General features: G+C 42.5%; 1 protein-coding gene across 2 annotated transcripts in view; it reads left to right on the forward strand.

Annotated features, from left to right (window-relative positions):
• The window catches only part of hs3st1l1 (heparan sulfate (glucosamine) 3-O-sulfotransferase 1-like1), a 34003-nt gene extending 11541 nt beyond the window's left edge, over positions 1-22462 (forward strand). The window contains exons 2-3 of one of the 2 annotated variants that reach the window (XM_074646861.1): positions 12913-13141; positions 20916-22462. In XM_074646861.1, the coding sequence (XP_074502962.1) occupies positions 21096-22037 (942 nt within the window). In that variant the 5' untranslated portion in view covers positions 12913-13141; positions 20916-21095 and the 3' untranslated portion in view covers positions 22038-22462. The remainder of the gene's footprint in view (positions 1-12912; positions 13142-20915) is intronic. The other variant, XM_074646860.1, reaches the window with a different exon arrangement.
• The last annotated feature ends 301 nt before the right edge of the window (positions 22463-22763 follow it).

The following is a 22763-nucleotide window of genomic DNA, read 5'->3' on the forward strand; positions in this document are numbered from 1 at the left end:
ACTTACTGGTTCACTTTTAAGTGGATTACATAAATACAAAATGATTTCGTAGGATATATACAAATTACAGTGCATTACATTTTGTAGGTATTGCTACAAACAGTGTATGAGAACAGCCTGACTATATACTATATAGATCCACCACTCCCAGTTCCTGAGGTTCAGTGTGCAGCAGATGATATAAGTTGGGGATGTATTGCTGTGTTTGTGTCAAATGCAAGAAATCAGTTGCTATTTGCTCTCTAAACCGCTGGTATTCTGTAAGCTGTGTTTGATTTTTTTCCCCCCTCAAATAGGTGAAGTCACTAGAGAGGTACTTTGAATCGTATTCCGCTCAGAGAAGTTTGTGCAGCCGTATGTGTACATTGGTGATTTCCAGAGCAACAGATGCAGTTGCATCCGCCTGTGATTTAATGCAAGGAGCGTCCCACATGGGAAAACTCATTGCCCAGCAAATTAAACTATTACCTCCCCAGTTGGAGTTAAATACGGAGAAATTACTCATTTAATGTCTGATTACTCCCTAATACAGCCATCTAAACAATGACAACCACTCATTCCCACAAGTAAATGCTGCTTCTTTGCAAGATAAGGGCGGCACAAGCTTGTCAGGGTCACAGTGAAGTTTTAAGAAAAGATGCACGCTAACAACGCTAAAGAATTCATCTGTTCGGATTCATTATGAGATGGCTCTCTAGTCTGCAGATTCGTCTTCATTATCCAGCCAAGCACCAGGCAGATAACGCCGCCTCATTTGCTTTCCGAGCCTCAATTTTCCCCGAACGATAATGCAGCTTCTCTTTTGTGTTGCTGTGGTAAAGACAAGCAAGCCATTTTCAATATGCACGCAGGATTACAAAGGTTAATCATCAATTTAAAGCTAATCTTTGTTAAATACCAATAGAAGCGTGGCGTGTGCTCGAGACCGATATAATCAGGCAAACCCCAAAACAATCCTCTATCTAAATGAAGTGAGAGATGGTTAATCTAGGCTTTACAGCAGGGGTTGATTAGCAAGGAAGGGAAGGATGGCATCTCACTTCTCCACTAATGTCCTATTGTTCTACTGTTTGCTAAATTTAGTTGTTGAATCTTTTGCACTTACCTCAGAAACTTGACATGCTTTTAAGTAGAATTAGGTTGAGAGGGTCACAAACATTTTCTCGCCAAGTTAAAGTGTGCTCAGTCCCAAGTTACCTGCTTTTGCTATGAGGAGCCTGCTGGAGAAAACTCATATACATCTACCCTTACATCATTGTTGCTATGGAATTGAGATAATTATGGAGTTTTAAAATTATGAAATCAAGGACAATATCCCTCTTCCCCCCCGTCTGGGAAAATGAGTAATTCATTTTTGCCTTTTTTCTCAGTTAATATGCAGGCGACTGGGAACACAGGATCCTAGTCATTATCTGGTCTGGTCTGGTGAAACATGTCTGCCAAGTTGGCTGATTAACATTTGAGCTTCCATCCCACCCAACACGTTCTCATCCCCCAACTCGCCACATACTGACGCTTTGTCAGACACCTCAGCATCACTTTTCGTTCGCAGTAAACACATGCTTTATGTTGTGAATTTATTTTTTAGTGTCAAAATGCTATTTCCCCAAGCCCTTCCAAAAAACTGTTTCCCACGTGACCTGACGTAGGTTTCTGCATGATGACGCTGCTACATGTACAGTATATATACAACCTGATAGTCAGTGTATTAACGTTACATACAGTAACTTAGATGGCGGTTGGCCCGAAGCAGACAGTGACCCGGCACAGAAGCGAAGCAATGAACTGCTGTGGACGCCACATTAGTTTGGATCCAAAAGTCAAACATTAACAGAAACAAACTAAGCGATCGATGAACGGGTTGACCAGAAACTCCCCTGTTCCTCGAGGTACAATGACTGTTTTTGTGAAAGGGGTCTGGTCTTGAAGACCGTGATATAACGGCTTGAGTTCCCCGTCGGAAAGGACTGTCTGATGGCAAGGTAAAGTGGTGAAAATACTACACTTAAACTGATAGTAATTTTTTAGGTGGCTAAAATGTGATTTTCTCCCGTCCACAGCCGCTTTACCTCGCCGTCAGACAGCCTGTTCCGACAGTAACTGAAGACGTTATATTGCAGTCTTCAAGACCAGACTCAATTCCCAAAACAGTCATTTTACATCACAGAACGTGGGGGTATAAAAATTATTTATACAACCCCACTTAAAAAATCCGAACTAACCCTTTCAGTTATTTCCAAACTTAGCACAGCTAACGTTGACTCATCTAGTGCTTCACATTATTCATAACCTTATTGATCTGCTTACTTTGGAAACCTGCGTCACTGCTTTTAGCAACGGCTCAGTGGGTGTTTCCATTTGAAGAAATCTGAACAGAACACAGATGGACCCGCCTTTTAAACCACGTCACCACAGCACTTTCTCTAAGCGTTTAATATTGACACAGATGGGTTTACATTACAGTTAATGGAAAGCCCGGTACGTCTCATACCAGCACTAAAGGGTGCCTTGTGCGGTGGTATGGAACACCAACGGCTGTGACAAAGCGTTGGTATTTGGCGCCCTGGGAATGAGAACGGACTGTCCCACCGTGTTCATAATTGTCATGATACCAAAACAAAATGACAAAAGGGTTATATTCTTATAAAAGTATAGGAAATAATAGTAAAGTTCTATATTATTTGGACAAACTTGTTGACTACTGAAATAATCTCCGGACAAAACATTGCATTTCCTATCTCCTGTCTCTTGGGCAGGAATTTAAAATAATGGGAAATAGAATCAGCTCACCTTAATGGCTGAGGCAGTAATTCCATTGACAAGGTAGACTCCTTTAATAAGCCCCCGAGAAAATCAATAACCTGAACTAATTTCGAAAGGACTCCGGCTCGTCTAGACAAACACAGCATTCACACCTAAGCAAACAAGCCTCGCAAAGCCATTTGTGAAAGGCTCTTTTCATTGATATTGCAGTGAGAACAAACCAAAGCTGTTTTCTCATCTTTGCTACAAGATGTAGTAACAAAGGAGGCCAACAAGCAATCCTGCAGATGCCCTTTTGATGTTTCCTTTTATTCCCCCATTAGGGCCCTGATGCTGGGTCCACAAACTTCTCTAATTAAGAATTCGTCTTCAGCAAATTCACCCATAAAATGGCCTATGCTGCAGAACGTGGGGTGATAAAAGGAGTTATTGGGCCTGCGACCTCCTTTGCCTCTTATCTCCCATAAACACTTCAGTTGGTTTTACAGGGCCATGGAGGAGGCAGAACGAGCAATAAGCCAAAGGGGAATAGTGGGGGACTGATGACTTATTCATGAAGAATGGCGCAACATGAGGGCACTGATGAAATTGACAGTGAGAAGTCCTCATAATATAAGTTGTTATGTCGTTTTGATAAGACTCGTCTTGTGCTTGAAGTTGATTAATCTTTGGCCTGGGCTTCTTTTCAACATGCACTCTGGTGATGTTTTTAAGCATCAAATAGAGAGTGCCTGTGCTCTTCTTTTCTGAGATATAAAATAATACCGCATTAGCCTTCCCAGGGCTCTATCATTAGCTTGTGGGTTCACACCAGCAGAGACGAAGCGCTATGAAAGTCACCCTGCTGAAGTGACATGATGTTTTATTCCCTCTATCTTCTTAACCTGATTCTGTCACATCCCCAGAGCTGCACGGATATTGTCATAAAGTCGCAGACAGGTCTATTTAAATGAGCCTGAATTCTTCACCTAACAACTCGGTTTTCCCTTTCACGTGCATTAAATTCAGCTAAATCCAGGACTTTTTCATCTCCGTTTGTGCGTGCTCCAGTGATTTAAACTGACGGTAAATCCCACCTGGCTTTGCAGGCTGAACACAAGGAGAGTACGGTAGGATCGCACTCAAACCGCTGCTTCTGTTATGTTTGCCAGAAAGAACAAGAGGAGAAAGTATAAAGTAGCAGAGAGTGCCAATTCTCGTGGTTATCCTTCCTTGAAAATGTGTAAACAGAGCCTCGCTGGTAGTGGAAGCTCGGCTTAAAAGCAGATGTAAAGCCCAGCTGGCACAAGAGTTTTCACTTCCTCTCAGGCAGAATGGAAATGTTGCACTGAGGTAAGGCCGACTTGCTGCCCGGTGCAGTGGTGTGGAGCGGCGCAAAGGCAAATGCTGTAAACAATGTAATGATAGAGCGTACGACAGCTGCGCGGAGCTATGATGGTTTACATCAGCCCCCCCATCTCTGCCCAGTCAGACCTCTGAAGCACTCCCTGCCAGAGAGGCAGGGACTCTGCACGGGGAAATGGAGCTGAAGATTGTTATTATAGATAAACACTTCCCTCACGATCTAGTTTGCCCTGCGAGTAGGAAATTACAAGGATGTTGCTCAAAGTTGGGCACAGAGGCAACTGATTACATTTGCCTCCGAGGTGCTAGTGTGCTCAGTCACAAACTGTGCTCAGCGTCTCGGCAAATGATGCTGAGCACAGTTTGTGGCCCGTTATGGTTATTTTGAGAATATATATGAAACACATTTTCTCTTAATTGATTTGTTTGACAGAAAATTAATTGGGAACAACTATGATAATCGGTTAATAATTTGTTGTTGTTTAATTAAGCAAAAGTTGAAAATATTTGTGAAGGTTTGCTGTTTTTGTGTGACTCTTATTATTTTGGTCTGTTGGTTGGACCAAACAAGATGTTTGAGGATGTCACCTTGGGCCCACAATTTTTGACATAAAATATTTGACAGATTAATTAATAAAGATAATAATCGTAGTTGCGCCAATGCGGAAGTGCCATAAACTTGCATTATTTCTAATAGCCAGCAGGGAGCGACTCCTCTGGTTGCAAAAAGAAGCCTGATTGTATAGAAGTCTATGAGAAAATGAGCCTACTTCTCACTTTATTTATTACCTCAGTAAACATTGTAAACATGAGTTTATGGTCTCAATTGCTAGTTTCAAGTCTTCTTCAATACAGCATGATGTTCATTTAGTAAATTATGGTCCCATTTAGAGTCAAATAGACCATAAAGCAGGGGATGCTTTAGGGCGTGGTTACCCTGTGATTGACAGGTCGCTACCACGGTGTTTTCCAGTCTGGGAGTTGTCCGTGTTTTCGTCTTGAAAAATGTCTTATTCAGTGTTTGGTTGTACTTAGCTCCACCCTCTCGTGTCACTTCTGGTTGCAAAAACCAAGATGGCGACGGCCAAAAGGCCGAGCTTGAGGCTTCAAAACCATAGTTCACAAACCAATGGGTGACGTCACGGTGACTACGTCCACTTCTTATATACAGTCTATGGTTGCAGTCTTTTATATATTGCAAAAAGCTAGAATATTTTCCAATTTAAAAACAAAAGTTTGCCTGAATCATGATATTTTTTCTAAATGTACTATGATTTATACTTACTGTCTTTTAAAGGGTAGGTTTGCAATTTTTCAAGTCCGTCTAAAAGCAAAAAATTACAATTATCAGGTGCCCATATGAACTTTGAAACAGGTTTTACTTGCCGTAATAATTCCTCTTTGTTCGTACTGGACATTGAGAGATCATTTCCTAATGCTCTTCCAGTGTAAGTGATGGGGGACAAAAGCCACATTACAGTCTTTAGTGTGAAATGTCCTCTGTGTGTTTCCCTCTTGAGCTGCAGTGGAAGAATAGTAGCTTTGGTAAAACAGGAGGAATGATTAGAATAAAACCTATTCCAGTATATATATGGGTTCATATTGTTTTTCAGACAGACTTTAAAATTGTGAACCTATCCTTGATGAAATGTTGCCTGGTACAAAACACAATTCATTAAAAGAATGACTTAGCAAGTTTCAAACTTCTGCACTAATAGATGACCGAAGCCACCTCCGATCCCTCTGATCATGTTACAATCAATGACCGGCACGTGAGGCGACAACTTGAATTACTTATGCAGATGAGGCGGCTCGATACTGTGAAAGTTCCACTTCAAGGTCATTAGCTGTGGCTGAATGACACTCAAGAAATGTGTGTGTGCTGTCTGTGTCAGTTTTTCCATTTCTGATCTGCATATCTCACAGTTACGCTTGACTGATTTGTCATTCGCACGTACGGCACAAACAAAGGAAGCTAATCCTGTCCGTGCACTAATAAGTCGTGTACACTTGGGGTCAGTTGATATCTGCTTTCTGACTTTCTCCAACTAGATCTCACTTTTCTGATTGTGAGTAAACGCTGGCCCACACTAAAAGATTTTTCAAATCTTAACAGGTGTTGAAAATGTGGGAGACCCCCGACATAACGACATGTTATGTTAAATTGAACAGTTTTGTTCCTATAGTTAGTGGAGAGCAACGATTTGGCCGAAACAGCACACCACACACTAACAGATTCATTCATGAACAACAAGAGTCCCAACTAAAAAATGGTAATCTCGCAAAATCTCTCACGATCAAACGTGACTTTAGTGTAAACAAACATGGCGGACGACGGGCAGGAAGAATTAGTGATGTTAGTTTTTGCATTACTGCAAAGCTGCAGCTGCCATGACGGCGGTTGTTGTCATTACGCTTCAGTCAGCTTGGTTCCCAATTGGATATCGTTCTTTCACACCTGACTGCGTCATTGCCTGTCCTCGAGGTTGCCCACACACAACAGGATATCCGATCCTATACTAAACATGCTTATTACACGGCTTTGTTGATTACATGATTCTGGTTGGTCAATCACGGCGTTCTACGGTCTGTTATTGCTTTATAGCAGACCGTTGCTATGTATAACAGACCGTTGCTATGGGTGCAGTTCTGATCTCAGACTCTACCGGACCGTTTTTGTGTCAAATTATTGATTTCTGAAGTAAGTAGCTGAGTAATAAGCGGGATAATGTACAACAAGCGGGTCATTGTTGTAAAATAAACCCCTTCAGGGCGATGCAAGAAGGTGGTCCAGCCCTCTGAAGATTGCCCTGTCGTGGTTTATTTCACCGCAATGACCGGCTCGCTGTACATTAACCCTTACCTAATATTTATGATTTGAACTCGGTGCAGATCGGGGGATGTAAAACCTCTTAACAAACCTCACACCACAGGAATATATGAAGATTTAGAACCATCAAAAAATCAGGGCTTTGCTGACATTTGTTGGGATGGGGGAATTGGGCCTGATTCTCGTGTAGTGTGCATAAGAAACTATAGATGCACTGTTTTGTTACAGCCTCTCTCGGCCACATAGTGTGCTCCCTCTTGTGTGTTTACTGTATATGTGTCGGTGATCTCCCACTGCTGCAGCAGCAGGGGAGCCCCATAACCAGTACTGACACATCTAACTGTATAATGCTCCGACCTCTGATGCGAGCAAACACAGGACACCCCTGTGGGAAACAGCTTTAAGTTGAATGCATTATTATCAGATCGCTAGCTGCAGCCTGCTGTGGAACCACTTCAGCGCTTGGCAGCCAAACAGCACATCACAGAAGGTCCAAATACTAAACCTCGAGTTCTGCAGTGCTGAATACATATTTGTGATGGCAGGAAAAACACTGGCAGATCTGTGGCGTGCGCCTACCAAGAGCATGCTGTTGTGCCAGAGCATGAGAGAGAAGTTATGTAGAACTACAACACACACAGGCTGTAGTTTGGGGAAATAAACATGAGATATCTTAGTTGACCTCCTCGACGAAAATACCATGCCCCTAGTGTGCATATACCTTAGTTAATATGTATTGCATGCTTTGCCCTGGAGTGCAGCTCACACAGTGCATAATTCACGACGTGGCTAAGGTGGGATTACACTCGATGTATTACTTAATGCTGTTTATGAGCTGTAAGATTGATGCCGTTTAATAAACAACACTACAAGATCATAAAACTCTCTAAACATTACGCATTTTTCTGCACTTTACTCATCAGAGCTGAGATATGTTTGTCAGCACCCAGCAGGCGTTCCCATAGTTTTTCCTCATTAAACTATTCATCAGATAGGCCTCATCAAAGATTAAGAGTATCCTCACAGTTCATTACAAGATGCCCTGCTTTTTATTTGATGAAGTAATTCATCCATAATGCATGTGTATATTGCAGTTTTGCAGGAAGCCTGCGAGACTGGAGAACAGCGTCGGCTTTCCAAAGGCTTACACCCAAAGAAGAGGGAATAAAGTTGGTGCATTTTGTTTTGATTAAGTCGGCATTTCAGAGCGTTCCCTCTGCGATGAACTGCGGAGCAATTACTTTACACGGGGAAGATCAAACTCATTGTGAGAACGAGGAAAAGGCTTGATGGAGAAGCATGATAAGAATTACAGTAGCATTAAATCGGTGGAGCAGAATTAGCTTTATCTCGGCGCCGGTGATGAGGAGGCCGTTGCAGCGGGGAGATCTCGACGCTGTGAAAAGCATAGGTGCTTTATCAGAAGTGGCAGGCTGATGAGGATCATCAGGCCACTCTCTGATTGAATTACTTCTCATACAGTCTGTTGTTGTTTCTGACCGACCACGGAGCACTTCCCTGAGTGAGTCAGCGTCCCGAGGATTGGTTGCCTCCACTCATCCAAGGGTGATGACCAAGTCAGCCTATTTTATCTTGCGAAAATGCCTCCTGGGAGTCCAGACAATGTCAGTTGATGCTTGAAATAAATCTCAGAGCGTTAACAAATATCAAAGCTGAACTGGAGGAAGCCTGAGCCAGGGTATGCAGCGAGATAACGGGAGATTGCCAATCCGGTGTCAGTTCAACAATGGTGTGTTCAGGCTTTGTAGCTGGAGGGGCAACGCCATGGTGAAATGACACTTTGTGGCTGAAGACAGCTTTGTTTGAACCCTGTCATTTCTGCCATAATCAGGAAAACCAAGACATGTCTTTATGCAGATTTTGCCATTGTAGCATAAACATATATTTTGTCCATGAGGCCTTCATCAAGTTGGGTGGCTCATGTTCTACTTGTGCACAGATGGCAGTGGGCAGAAGGATCGGTAATTGGAAGAGACTGTATTGCATACTGAACCTCTCTGCAGGGAGCTGGAAACAGTGCTATACTGTGAAAGTTTAACTCGATGTATAGAAGATCACAGTTAACACACTGTAATTAGTGCCCGAGGCTACATGTGTCTGGGTGTACTAGCAAATGACAGATTACGGGCTCTTGAAGTCCGTAATGAATGCCTCTGCTGACAAGTGGGTGTGGATTAGGTCATTGTCTTACTCATGCGCTCCCGAAATAGCCAACTATTGCTTACCATCAGAGCTGCAGTGTAATTTCTTCTCAAAACAAGAAAATGTTTTGTCTCCATCCTCAGTGTCACCGTATGAAATGCTGCTCAGGTGTCACATAGAACCGTCTATATCACTATTAGATAGTGATGTATAATTATGGCATTATGGACTTCTCAGACTCAAGGTTGAAAGTCTAGTGCAGGTTTCCATCATTCGTCCAATTTATTATAAGTCCAGTATCAGATAGAGTTGGGCCAATGAGAAACATTTTTCAAACCGGTATGATATTAAGCCACAACACTGGACCGATATACCAAATTTTACCATTAGGGGTCGCATTTGAGTCAAAAGCCACTTTAACAGCCCACCTTAAATGAGCCTGGGCCGAAACTTGTCGCTAACTTGAGGGCTAACCCCCTTCACTGTAACAAAGAACGTATATTGAAAAGAAGTGAGAGCCAATTGTTCGTTCCATTGCAACACCAGCGCCCAACAGCAGAGCTACGCCTCTGCCATGTTGGACTGAATGCGACTACCGAACAGCAATAAAACATCCACCTACAAAGTGCCTTACAAAAGTAAAACAAAATGATTTCTATTCTATTGTCGTAATGTTAATGTCTCTACCGAAATGGCCTGTGTTGAACAATAAAAATATAATAAATATGCGCACTACACAGACCATGGATGTATAGGAGGTTGTGCCCTGTGCGTTACTAAATAGCCTACATCTACATTAACTTCATCATGTCATGCTACTAGCACTACTAGCTACTGGCCAATAGCTGTTTGTTTGGGAACAGAGACGTTAAAACATCCACCACGGTACAGGCTTACAGCATGCAGCCCATGGGTGTATTATAAGATAATAAAAGTGATGAATTACAGCCTCTCTCGACCAAACACTCGCTAACGTTACGGGCCACCGGGTTTGCAATACACCGGCAATACTACTTTCTAGTAAACAAACCACTTCCCCTGTCCCACCTCTACTGAAATGTGATCTCCTTCATGTTGCCGGCCTCGGCTCACGGCCTGTCAGAGACTAGTGGCTCCGTTAGTCCGTTTACAAACAAACATAATATTATGCTAATCACGTTGTCATATTGCTTATTACTAATACGATACAAGCTGGAGTTAGCGCTGTGACGCCGTCGGCACCTGTTGCTGATGTAGGCTGCTTTTTAATTTTCCAGAACATGTCATAATAACAAATGCCGGTTCAGCCGGTTTGCATAAAATCAAAACGGAGTAAGCTTGTACACCGGACCGGCAAAACCGGAAATCGACCCAACTCTACTATCTGACAATGACTAGTTAGTAGACCGAGACATTTATGTGTAAGGGTGGGATGGAAATTGGGGATTCAAGTAAAAGGGGATGAACAGAGGATCAAATGATGGGCCAGGGCGCGATGTGGGGAGGAACTCACAGCTTCATTGCCCTCCCCTGTGGTTCCTGTAATGAGAAAGAGGGATGAGAGGAGGCAGAACTGAGATAAAAGAGAGAGAGAAACCCACCTGTAGAGGTAGACACATGAAAAAATAGTAATTGATCTGCTAACTATGATGTTGTGAATGCAGGAAAATGATATAAAATTAGTTTGAGATACTTATCCACCAGGTGGCCCCAGAGGAGAGTGTTACTGTGACACAGGTCCCAGTGGCATTGCAGCGACTTACACTCAGTTGCCAGTTTATTAGTTACACCGAGCTAAAACTAATGCAGTCTTATACAACAGTCCTGCAATACATCCTCCCTCCATGAAGGTTATAAATACGGCTGCAACAAACAATTATTTTCACTGTCAGTAAATATGAGTTGATTATTTTCTCAATTGATCGATTAGTTGTTTGGTCTATAAAATGTCAGGAAATGGTGAAAAATGTCGATCAGTGTTTCCCAAAGCCCAAGATGACATCCATAAATGTCTTGTTTTGTCCACAACTCAAAGATATTCAGTTTACTGTCATAGAGGAGTAAAGAAACCAGAAAATATTCACATTTAAGAAGCTCAAATCAGAAATTTTTTACTTTTTTCTTTAAAGAATTACTCAAATCGATTAATCGATTATCAAAATAGTTGGCAATTAATTTAATAGATGACAACTAATCAATTAATCGTTGCAGCTCTAGCTATAATGTTCAGTTTTTGTTGAAACGAAGACGTTTTGATGCAACTTTATGATAATTTTTTTAGGATGTGCATTGTGATGTAATACTAACATAGTCTTGTAAAAACAAAAAGAGCAAGTAGTTGTAGTCATTAGAGTGTCAATAGATCTCTGAACCTCTTATCCACAGATTGACACATGGTCTTGGGAGCTTCCACTCTTCTTTATTGTGACAGCTGGGGGTTAAATGCCTTGCTAACGGGCATCTAAGTCAAGGGCACCTCTGTTGTGTTTTTCTAGAGAGGGAAGGAGAACATTACTCATTCCCTAACTGCATTTTCCTGACCAGCCTGGAGATTGAAAGTGGCAACTCTCTGTTCTCAAGCTATTTACCAGTAATGTAAATAGATGGCGACAACTCACTCATTATTTCATCACATCATGGTCAAGCTGGCTTTGTGGGAGGATTGAAATGCGCAGCAGCACTCAAGGTGTCCCTTTAAATTCCCCTTGCATGCTGATTTCCTTAGTGTTTTGGATACTTAAACCTGCAGTAGGCAGAATATTTTCTGGCATCATTGGGCAAAAATTCCAGATAACTAGACTTCTGCACCTCCTCATGGCTCTGTTTTCAGGCTTTAAAAAAATCTAGCCCGTTACGAGAGACTTCGGCCAATCACAGGTCATTTCAGAGAGAGAGCGTTCCTATTGGCTGTTCATTCAACGGAGGCAGCTGTCAATCACTCGCAAACTCCGAGCAAACGGTCAAACTAGGCAGCGCTGATGAAATATGAATTAATAATCTGTTACTGTAATGCCTATTTCTCGCCTCAAATGTTTTCAGAAACATCTTGGAGTGTACTGTTTAGCTGTAAAATGAGAACGTTTGCTCCGGCTTGTGGGCGGTGCTTGGTATTTCCTCAACAGATCTCAACATGGTTGCCGGGTCACAAACTTTCTCATTTTACAGCTGAACAGTACACTACAAGATGTTTCTGGAAACATTTGAGGCGAGAAATAGGCATTACAGTAACAGAATATTGATTCATATTTGATCAGCGCTGCCTAGTTTGACCGTTTGCTCGGAGTTTGCGAGTGATTGACAGCTGCTGAAAGACGGCAGACTCCAGCTCGGCTGTGATTGGTTATTTCCCTCCAGTCTGTGAAATCTTGCAGATACCATTAGGAGCATCGGAGGACACAGAGGCACACAATGTTTTTTCAGATTAACTGTCTCATGCACTACTGTCAGGATATAGTGTTTTATAAAAATAGATTTTTTTAATCATATTTGCTCTAATTCTATCCACTGCTGCGTTAACACATAGTTGCAGCTCCTGGTTTTGTTCCAGAGTAGACCTAATTCCCCCTAGAAATTAAACATGTTTTGGAGTGTCTGTATGAGACGTATTTGAATCTAAGGTAAAGAGAAGAAAAGATCATCTTTATCCTCCGTGAGAAGCTCAAGTCTTACGTCGTTGTAACAGAAATTAATAAATCGAGCCAGGCATCCTGCTGTGAACCAAAATGCATCCATAATTTAAAACCCATCCTGTATGTGGGAGTACAGCTTCAGAGTAGCAGTTGGATGTGTGTGGGTGGGTAATACATTGTACTGTTTTTTTTTGTTTTTCTGAGGGCCTGTTGGAGAGAATGGCTGAGGAAAAGAAGAAGGAGCAAAGGGGAAAGTGCAGAAAAAAATAGAATGGTGTTGAGTGCTTTTCTGTGTCCCAAGTGATAGTTTTTTTGGGGGATAGGTCACTGTATCTTGCAAGAGATCATCTAACAATTCTGTGAGCTCGTGAAACAAGAGAAATACAAGAGGCCGGGATGGAAAAAGACAAAGAAAAAACCTGGAGATAAGGAGGTTTGTTTCTGCACTCTTCTACCAGCCCGTTCACACGTTAAGGCGTATAAATGCCACGATAATGTGCAAGGCGTTTAGCGTGCAATAAGTACACCTTTATTGATTACCACGTTTCATTTGTACGCCATGTATCCTGTACTGACGGCGTTGTAAACTCATCTGCATATAAATGCTACGGTAAGAGTTAGTGACGTAGTATAAACAGCAAGAAAGACCCTGGTGGTGGGTGGTGAGGTGGACAGGTCCAACAAACACAGGACTTTTAACAAGGAGACACATATTCATGACCGTTGTTGACTGGTATTTGTTAATGACTTAGTTTACTTACTTATTTTAATCCCAACCATGATGTTTTTTCTCACCCTAAGTTGTTTTCTTGCCTAAACCTAACTGCAGACGTTTGCGTGGCGTACAAATGATACGCGAAAAGGCTAAAATGCGTACACATGACACGCAGAATGACCGTGTAATGTAATGGTATTTATACATCTTCCCGTGAGACCAGGTTGCTTCTACTTCAGATTACATATTTTGTCTTCAGCCATGCTGAAAACATATCCAGCTTCCATCGTAGCTGCATTTGTGTATTTATGATATGAATAATATCACCAATTAATACTTTTAACTTCCTCACTTGAAATCAATCCATTTAATAGCACAAAAGCCTCACTTTGCAATCAAGCTTTATTGCAGTAGTAATGATTTTGTACTAACGTCTCTAATGAGCGCTCATTAGAAAACAAAGCTGCCCTGTGCCATACCTGCTGCCCGTCACAGTTAATGGCGGGGGCCCTGCTGAATATGAATGAGGGTTTTATTCTGTAGACGTATAGAGGCGGCTGTTTGGGTTGATTAGTGGGAACCTGGTTTCCTGTGGCACTAAGAGGACCTGTGGAGCCCTCCTCTTAGCCTGGTGGGATATAATGAATAGTGCAGATCTGTTGGCTGTGCTGTCTGCTCAGGCAGCACTTTTGCTCCGGTGACAGACAAGTTTTAAAGCCTAGATAATGATCGACAAGTGCAGCTCTCGTGTGGGGAGGCTCTGTATCACAGGTTCAAGTGGTTGATTTTGTTATATAAGGCCTTTGTCTGTACAGAGTTCCATTTTCATTCCCACTTACTCATAATCATACTTCCAGAAGCATATCCCTGCATGCAGGGAGACATCTTGAGCCAGCCATGTCTCCTAAAAATGATGTTCCCATACAATGAAACTGCATTGTTAAAAATGGATTTTCTTGCAGATTTGACGTTGGATTTGACGGATCACAAATACCTTTTTAATGATAGTCTGCGGAAGTGCACATAGGGAGGAGATCGGGATGGATGGATAGGTCAAACAAACACAGGACTTTCACCCAGCTGTTAATGTCCTGTGTGAAACCAAAAGTCACTGTAGACTTATTTTAAATCTACATCTGTAATTTAAATAACGTAATCAACATACTTATTTTAAGCCAAAAATTATGTTTTTACTAAAACTAACAAAGTTGTTTTGTTGCGTTTTAGTTTTTTTTTGTTTCAATTTATAACCACATGTTTAATGCCAAATTCACACCAGGCAGCAGTGAAGTGTGGCTAGCCGCAATAATAATTTTTTTCTGTGGCCAGGAGGCGTGTTCATGTGTTTCAGGCGGGAAGAAATTCTTTATAACATAGTACATGTCCCAGGAGTTACAGGATCTGTTTACTGATTGGCTACGAGTCCTCTCTCGCCGCACTTTGCCGCTAAAAGTTAAACTTTTCCCAACCTTTAGTTTGGCTGCACTTCGCCGCAAAATCAAACGGCCTCAGTTTGCTTAGCTCGGGAGCGACCGCCGCTGCTTTTCATACACAGCTCCCCGCAGGCCGCACGTCGCTGCTGCTCTGGTGTGAATTCAGCGTAAAACTGCGCAGAAAATAGGTTTCCTCTCGAAACGTAATTGAGAATGCAGTTTAGTTGTATGAGAACGTAATTTTGCAGGAGACAGGGTTGCTTGAGCAAATCACAGAGCTAATGCACACACAAACTCATTCACTTCACTAATCATTGATTTAATTGACGACAGCGCCAAGTCCCCTTTGCTTCCTGTCTCAAATTGATCCCCTCTCATTACCAAACTGATTGAAATTGAACTGCAAAATACTGAAACTTACCAATGTCTAGCCATTTTAAAAGGGAGGGTGGAAATGATATAGCAGTTTTCCTCCAGATGCCAGCTGCGATACCTCAATGCTCGGTATTTGCTGATACAGATTATCCGACACTGCTGTTTTTTCCTGAAATGTAAATTCTGTACACATTACTGTGACTGGGATCATTTTTATTGAGGCTAACGTGAGGCCAGAGATTGATGCGGCACTAAAAACTGAGTTAGTGGCCTATTGTGACTGAAAGAATGCAAGTGCAAATATGTTTTATTGACACTGACAATGATACCAAATCTACTTAATAAAGTAATATTATAATACTCATCCAGCGTATAAGGTAATAACAAAAGTATTTGATAAAATACAACCCAGTCTATATATAGTATTTCCAGTTTCACCCGCATTTCACCAGAGCTAAATTTCACCTTGCCAGCTTTGGTTTCGTCACACCTTCGTGCTCACACCTGTAGAGGATTCAGATGCTGCACCTCCAGAGTCCCTGGAGGAAAATGAACAGAGGCAAAACATGCAAACTGCATACGCAAAGACCAGAGCCCAGATTTGAATCCAGACTGTCCTGCTGTGAGGCGGCAACGCTCACACTGAGCCACCACACACACACACACACGCTGATGCTACTCTCCGGTGTCACTGAGGCCATGGTTCTTCCCTGCCAACCTGGATGTGTAACCTTCCTCTGGCCCCACAGTGTTCAGTGGAAATAGTCTCGGTTAAGTGGTCAGCCATGTGCCTGAATGAAAAGCTGGAAAAGATATGCATCAAGTGCTGCATAAAGCAATAAGGCCCAGTGGAATGTGAAACAATGGATCCTTCCAGGTGGCGGTGCGCTGTGAGAGGAGTGGGGGGAATTGGATGAGACAGGAAGCTCGTCTGGCTGCCTGGCTGTTAGCATTGGACTTGGCAGCTCTCTGCCAGGGAAACGCTGACAGGCAGGCGTGCCTGTCACAGCACATAAGTGCCTCCTTGCACAACCCCGGGCCCTGCAGGGCAGGTCAGCTCTCCTGCGCTCAGCTCACACGCCCAGTCCCACACTCAAGCCTCAGACTGGAGTGTGAAGCGGGGGGCATGTGTCACAGCCTTTATGTGGTTGACAGACTCTGAAAGGTGAGAGGAAGGCCACCGGTGACAAAGTAGAAATGAGCTATGCACATACTTCCCACGTACTTTGCCTAATATTAAGGGCTTCTTTAATTAAATTGTACTGAAACATAATTAATAAAAACAACTCACGTACACAGATTTCATCAAAGTTATTTTTATGCATGCCTCAGTAATCAATGATTATCCTCAAATTTAATTTGTTGACACAGACCGGTTCTCATTATCCTAAAATGTCATCTTTCTTTTACAATGATGGATCATTTTGGAATTAAACTATTAATTTTTTTTATCTGTTACCTTGGTATTTTACTGTAGAAACTCACCGGGGATTAGGCAAGACGGAAATGTCACAAGATGATATTTCAGAATCAGAAATACGTCACACTGATCCCTTGGGGGGAATTGGGATGTTACATTTGCTCTTATATATATAAGCATAAAGAAAAGAAGTAAAATAGAAGTAAAAGAGTATGTAAAATGTAAATTATGTACATAATGCTACAATATATAACAGTATATATAGAGTTATATGTAAGGGTTTAATGTACAGAGAGCAGGTCATTGTTGTGACATAAACCTTGACATGGCGATGTGGCGGTCTTGCATCGCCCTTAAGTGGTTTATTTCATAACAATGACTTGCTCTCTGTACATTATCCTGCTTATTACACGGCTACTTACTTAAGAAATCCATAATTTGACACAAAAACAGTCCTCCACAGTCCGACATCTAAACTGCGTCCATAGCAACGGTCTGTTATACATAGCAACGGTCTGTTATAAAGAAATAACAGACAGTAGAACGCCATGATTGACCAATCAGAATTGATTATCCAACAAAATCGTGTAATAAAAATAAATAATAAAAATAAGAAATGAGAAATATAAGAAATATGTACAAATATGTGCATCAAATACATACAATGTCAAACCACAGTGTAAATGAGTAAATAAAGTATTGCACAGTTGAATTACTGCACAAATTATTGTACAGTTAAGTCAGTATTGCACGTAAGTAATAAGAGATTATGGGGTAGTAGCTTCTGACAGGTGAAATCAGTCCAGCTCCAGTCTATTGATTCAGAGTGTTTGACAATCTGAGGGCGGAGTTGTAAAGTTTGGTGGCTACAGGCAGGAATGACTTCCTGTGGCGCTCTGTGGTGCATCTCGGTGGAATGAGTCTTGCACTGAATGTCCTCCTGTGTTTGACCAGCAGGTCATGGAGTGGGTGGGAGACATTATCCAAGATGACATGTAACTTGGACACCGCCGTTAGGGAGTCCAGCTCCAACCCCACAACGTCACTGGCCTTGAGGATCAGTTTGTTGAGTCTGTTAGCGTCCGCTACTCTCAACCTGCTGCCCAGTTTTGTCTAAAAGGTAACTCTCGCGAGATAGTTAAGGTTAGGCGTTGACCTTGAATAGTTAAGGTTAGGTATTGACCTTTACGGGTTACCTTCTTGACATGACCCTGCTGCCCCAGTACACAACAACAAACAGGATAGCACTGGCCACCACTGACTCATAAAACATCCACAGCATTGTCCTGCAGATGTTGAATGAACTCAACCTCCTCAGAAAATAGAGATGGCCTGATCTCGTGGTTGGAAACGGGTCACCAGTGCCTTTGCCCTCTTCAAATCCACTAAATTGTGTTTTAAAACAAAAATGTATTAGTGTGGATGTAGTTCGTTGGCCCTGTCCAAGCTGCCTTCAACTCCTCTGTTGCCAGTCGGCCTGAAACCAGTGATGGTCTCCATGCTCCTCCAGACCTTTCTCCCAGCTTCCTCCTGTACTCTTTAGCCTCCATGATCTTCACTTTCAGCTCCCTTTGTATTGTTCTCAGCTGCCTGTTACCATTTCTAAAAGCCCTCTTCTTTTGTCAGCCTCTCTTTATAAAGAGGAGGTAGAACAGACTTTCTGTATTTCTTTTCTGATTGACAAAATTGGACAGAAAACGCTGCAAAGAAAAAAAAGTACTTAAAAGTGCAGCCTCCCTGCTGCTGTAGACCTTTTCATTCAGTTGCTAGGGCAACAGCTTTGGGCCAAGTTCACTTACGGTCAACTGCTGCATTAACAAACAATGCAACAGGAAATACGAAGGGGCCCATTTACAATGTTTATGTTGTCAAGTTTGAAATGGTCTATAAAAAACATGGAATATCACAGTTCTTTGATAATTTACGCCTTTTTCATTTTAAACCCTCAATAGATGTAATTACAGTAAATGTCATGTACAGAAAGTGAAGCAGGAATTCAGCATCTTACTGGTAGTGAAGACAGATCACCCTCTGCACGCTAAAATCACATCACAGTGTGCAAAAGTGACCTCCATAGAAGAAGAATCAAATGATCTGTAACCAGGGCTGGGAGGATACACCTATCTCCTGATTCAATACTATCACGATACTTGTGTGGCGATTCGATATGTATTGCGATTTTTAAGTATTGCGATTCGATATTATGATTTATTGTCATTTTTTGTTAACTTTTTTAACACTAGACCATGGGAAAAAGTTGAATCATACACTTTTAGGGACTTTCACTTTGGAAAATATCTTAATTAATACAGTAAAAACTGTTTGATATTCAGCATGTATGTAGTCAGAGATGTCCTGAAGTCAAATATATCAGTCATTGTCAGGCATTATTTATCATTTATCAGAGAATAAAGACATTTCCCTCACAATTTAGTGGTATTTTCTTTTTAATTTATAAGGGACATGTACTGTTTTATACTTCTGGTGAATATAATCGAATCAATCTTATTCCATATATGTATTTTGTATATACAGTTCCCTTTATTAACACCTTATTTGGGAAAACTGGACATAGTCACACGTGTCTACTTCCGCTAACTTCGCCAAGTCTGCCGCTAGCTCTTACTGTCAGCTCCGTTCTCTTTATATGACCATGGTCAGCTCCATCGGGGCCGTTTGAATGCATTTAACATAAATGTCAGTATACGGGTGCTCTACAGTTGTAGCGTCGGCTGATTTGACCACGGAGATGAGAGTGACGGCTGGCTTGACCGCACGTTACCGCAGTACGATAACGTTTCCTGTCTATGACAGAGTTAGCATGCAGCTTCAGCTCTGCTTTTCCTATGTATGAAACCCAAAGTGTTTCCACTCTTTACTGTATGTGTAGTGTTTACCACTTTGGAATGTGAGAGTGCAGGTCGTATCCACTCGGAGCCTCCGCCGTTTTCTACTTTCTCATTTCGGCTCGCTGCAGCCGGCTGCAGTTTGTTTTGGTTGACGGATACGGAACGGATATGACGTCACGTTTCTCAGACTACAACAATAAAAGCAGTAACTTTTTAAAAAAAGCAAATTTATTGATTTCAAAATTGTAAAAAAAAGAATTGCGATACATAGGTGAATCGATCTTTTTTTCCCCACCCCTACCTGTAACCCATTTTTGGCCTACAATATAAGTGATGAGTAATACACAATCTGTCTGCTGTATGTATCCAGAATAGTACTCTGTACTAGTGTGTGTGTGTGTGTGTGTGTGTGTGTGTGTGTGTGTGTGTCTGGCAGTCTGTTCCCAGGCAGGGAATATCTTGGTTTGTTGAGATTACCTTACCGTGGCCTTTGCTGTGGAAGCTGGATGTTTGCATAGCCCTGCCCCGTTGTTTTGACTAGCGCAGTGTAAGCAACAGCTCTCTCAGCTTTTTGTTTTTTAAATTAATTCCATGACATATAAAAAAAATGTGTTCTGCTATTTCAGCTTCTTGCTACAGAGCAGGGGAACATTTTTACATATGTTATTTCTTGGCAAACCATTTCACAGAGCATATTGAAGGCAAGAAAACAGGGCAAATATTACAATATTAAACAGCCCTTGTGATAGAAGATAAAAAGTGAAGACGAGACAGCTAATTTGAATTTTCCCGTGGTTTTGAAGGGCTCCTCAGCAACATTGTACGTCTAATTTAATGCTCTAAATCCTTCTCCTTGTGTTTGCTGAATTTCATTGCCCCAGTATTGATCTTCCTTGGCATGTATCGGAAATCAAAGTCACCTAGAAGTGAGAACTCATCTGATTCCCTGCAATAAATTTGTCTTTATAAGTCTCCAAATGCCTCGACTTCGGTGCTCCGGTGGGGTATCGATTCGAGTGTGGATTTTGACCCTCTAAAGGAAGACAGAGCGCTGGCCTCGTCTCCTGGCCTTCAGCCACAGTTGCATATCTCAGGCACATTTTTTAACGAGCTGTCTGGCTAAATGTTTTTCAGCCGGAGAAATTACAGTTTCAATTGAAAGTGACTTTATAGAGTTCGAGGAGAAAGCAGATGGGAAGCGGGAAGATGAAAAGAGACTCAAAGAAAGATGAATTGAGATTATCCTTTTGAGATGATACACTTATAACAGACATGGATTGTATTTATGGCTGGATTGCTTTTTCAGGGGAATGAGGAAAGTGCCATTTCAGTATAATACAGACATTCATTCTGCTTTATATGCCTGAAATCTGAAAGCCTTTTCTTCTTTTTTTTGTCTTTGTTCTTCCCTACAGATGTGCTGTGGACTGCCGATGATTTCTCCTCCTCCTCCGGTTCAAATTCAATGGCAGACAAAGACTGCACTTCTCACTGCGCTTGTTATCACTGAGCTCAGAGAGACAGATCTCGTCCACAGCTAAACCATTGTCTCCTTTCCTTGCTTCTGTGTCTTTGCCAATCTTCATACCATCACCATGACTTGTTACCTGGCGTCTGCCTTTCTTCTGGTTCTCCAGACATATGCTGCCCCGCCTGATCTCATCCAGACAGGATTTGGCATTACACTGGACCCTATGGACCTTGATCCTGGACTAGCAGTTAACGTCTCTGGAGATGTACCCTCCTCTCCACCCCCGGGGACGAGTAAAAGAGCCCCACACAGTATCATTATTGGGGTACGCAAGGGGGGCACGAGAGCTCTGTTGGAGATGCTCGACATACACCCTGAGGTTGCTGCCGCCGCCACCGAGGTGCACTTCTTCGACTGGGATGAGAACTATGCCAAGGGCTTCGAGTGGTACCGCGACTTGATGCCATACTCGTACCCACACCAGATCACAGTGGAGAAAACTCCAGGCTACTTCACGTCAGCCCTCGCGCCAGAACGCATCTGCGCCATGAACTCGTCCATAAAGCTGCTGCTGATCTTGCGAGAGCCGGCCGAGCGGGTCATCTCCGACTACACCCAGGTGTACTTCAACCGGCTGGAGAACCACAAGCCGGTGCAAGCCATCGAGAACCTGCTAGTGCGCAACGGAGCCCTGAACATCCGGTACAAGGCCATTCAGAGGAGCCTGTACGACGTCCACATGCGCAACTGGCTGCGTCACTTCCCCCTGGAGCAGATACACATCGTAGACGGGGACGCTCTGATCCGAGACCCGTTGCCGGAGCTTCAGAAGGTGGAGCGCTTCCTGAACTTGCCTCCAAGGATAGTATCCTCCAACTTCTACTTCAACCAGACCAAGGGGTTTTACTGCATCCGAAGCGACGGTCGAGAGCGCTGTCTGCACGAGTCTAAGGGACGTCCTCACCCGGCGGTGAACAGCACCGTCCTCCAGCAGCTCCGCTCCTACCTGCAGGAACACAACCGAACCTTCTTCAGGCTGGTGAAGCGCACCTTCGACTGGCAATAAGATCACAAATCAGACTCACGGGAGCCACTACCTTGTCCTGCGACGACGACAAAACGGGGGCATAAAGCACTTTACAGAACTGACATTTAAAAACCCCTTTGAATAGCCTCTCAATAAGAACTGTTGTGATCTCTGGTTTCAGCAGAGCAGCTCTATATTTACATGATAAGGCAGAAAAATTGTAACTAGAGGCGTAAGATTAAATGGAAGAATCTCCAAGCTTAATAAGTCATTTTCTCTGTGCTGGAAGCGTTTAAGTGATCAAATTGCAGCGAAAACATTTATGGACCTGATGAACTTCTTTTCCTCTCTCTCTCTATCTCTCTCTCTCTCTCTCTCTCTCCCCCTCTCTCCCTCTCTCTTTCTCTTTCTCTTGTTTGATATTCTTGTTCTTGATAATAAATTGTTCTGCTTTCAAATGTACCAGAAAAGTGGCATGTTTCTCTCCATTTCATTCTGGCCATGAAAAAGCCCCCGGAGCCCTCTCACCTGTGTTATTTAGGGAGCATACGAAGATCGGCAGAGGCATTAGAATAAGCCTTTGATTTGCTGTGGTGGAAGGTAGACATTAATGCGAGGAAATGGGTACCCTGGAGCAGCGCTTTAGTAGTACAGGAATCACTAATGGCTTTGGACATTGAAGGTAGCCTGTGCCTGCAGCTAAATCAGTCAAATCTCCATAGTCAGCAAGCTCAAAAAGAAAAGAAAAATCCAGGGAGCTGCTGT

Source organism: Sebastes fasciatus, chromosome 9, assembly GCF_043250625.1.
Source record: "Sebastes fasciatus isolate fSebFas1 chromosome 9, fSebFas1.pri, whole genome shotgun sequence".
Taxonomy (NCBI): Eukaryota; Metazoa; Chordata; class Actinopteri; order Perciformes; family Sebastidae; genus Sebastes; species Sebastes fasciatus.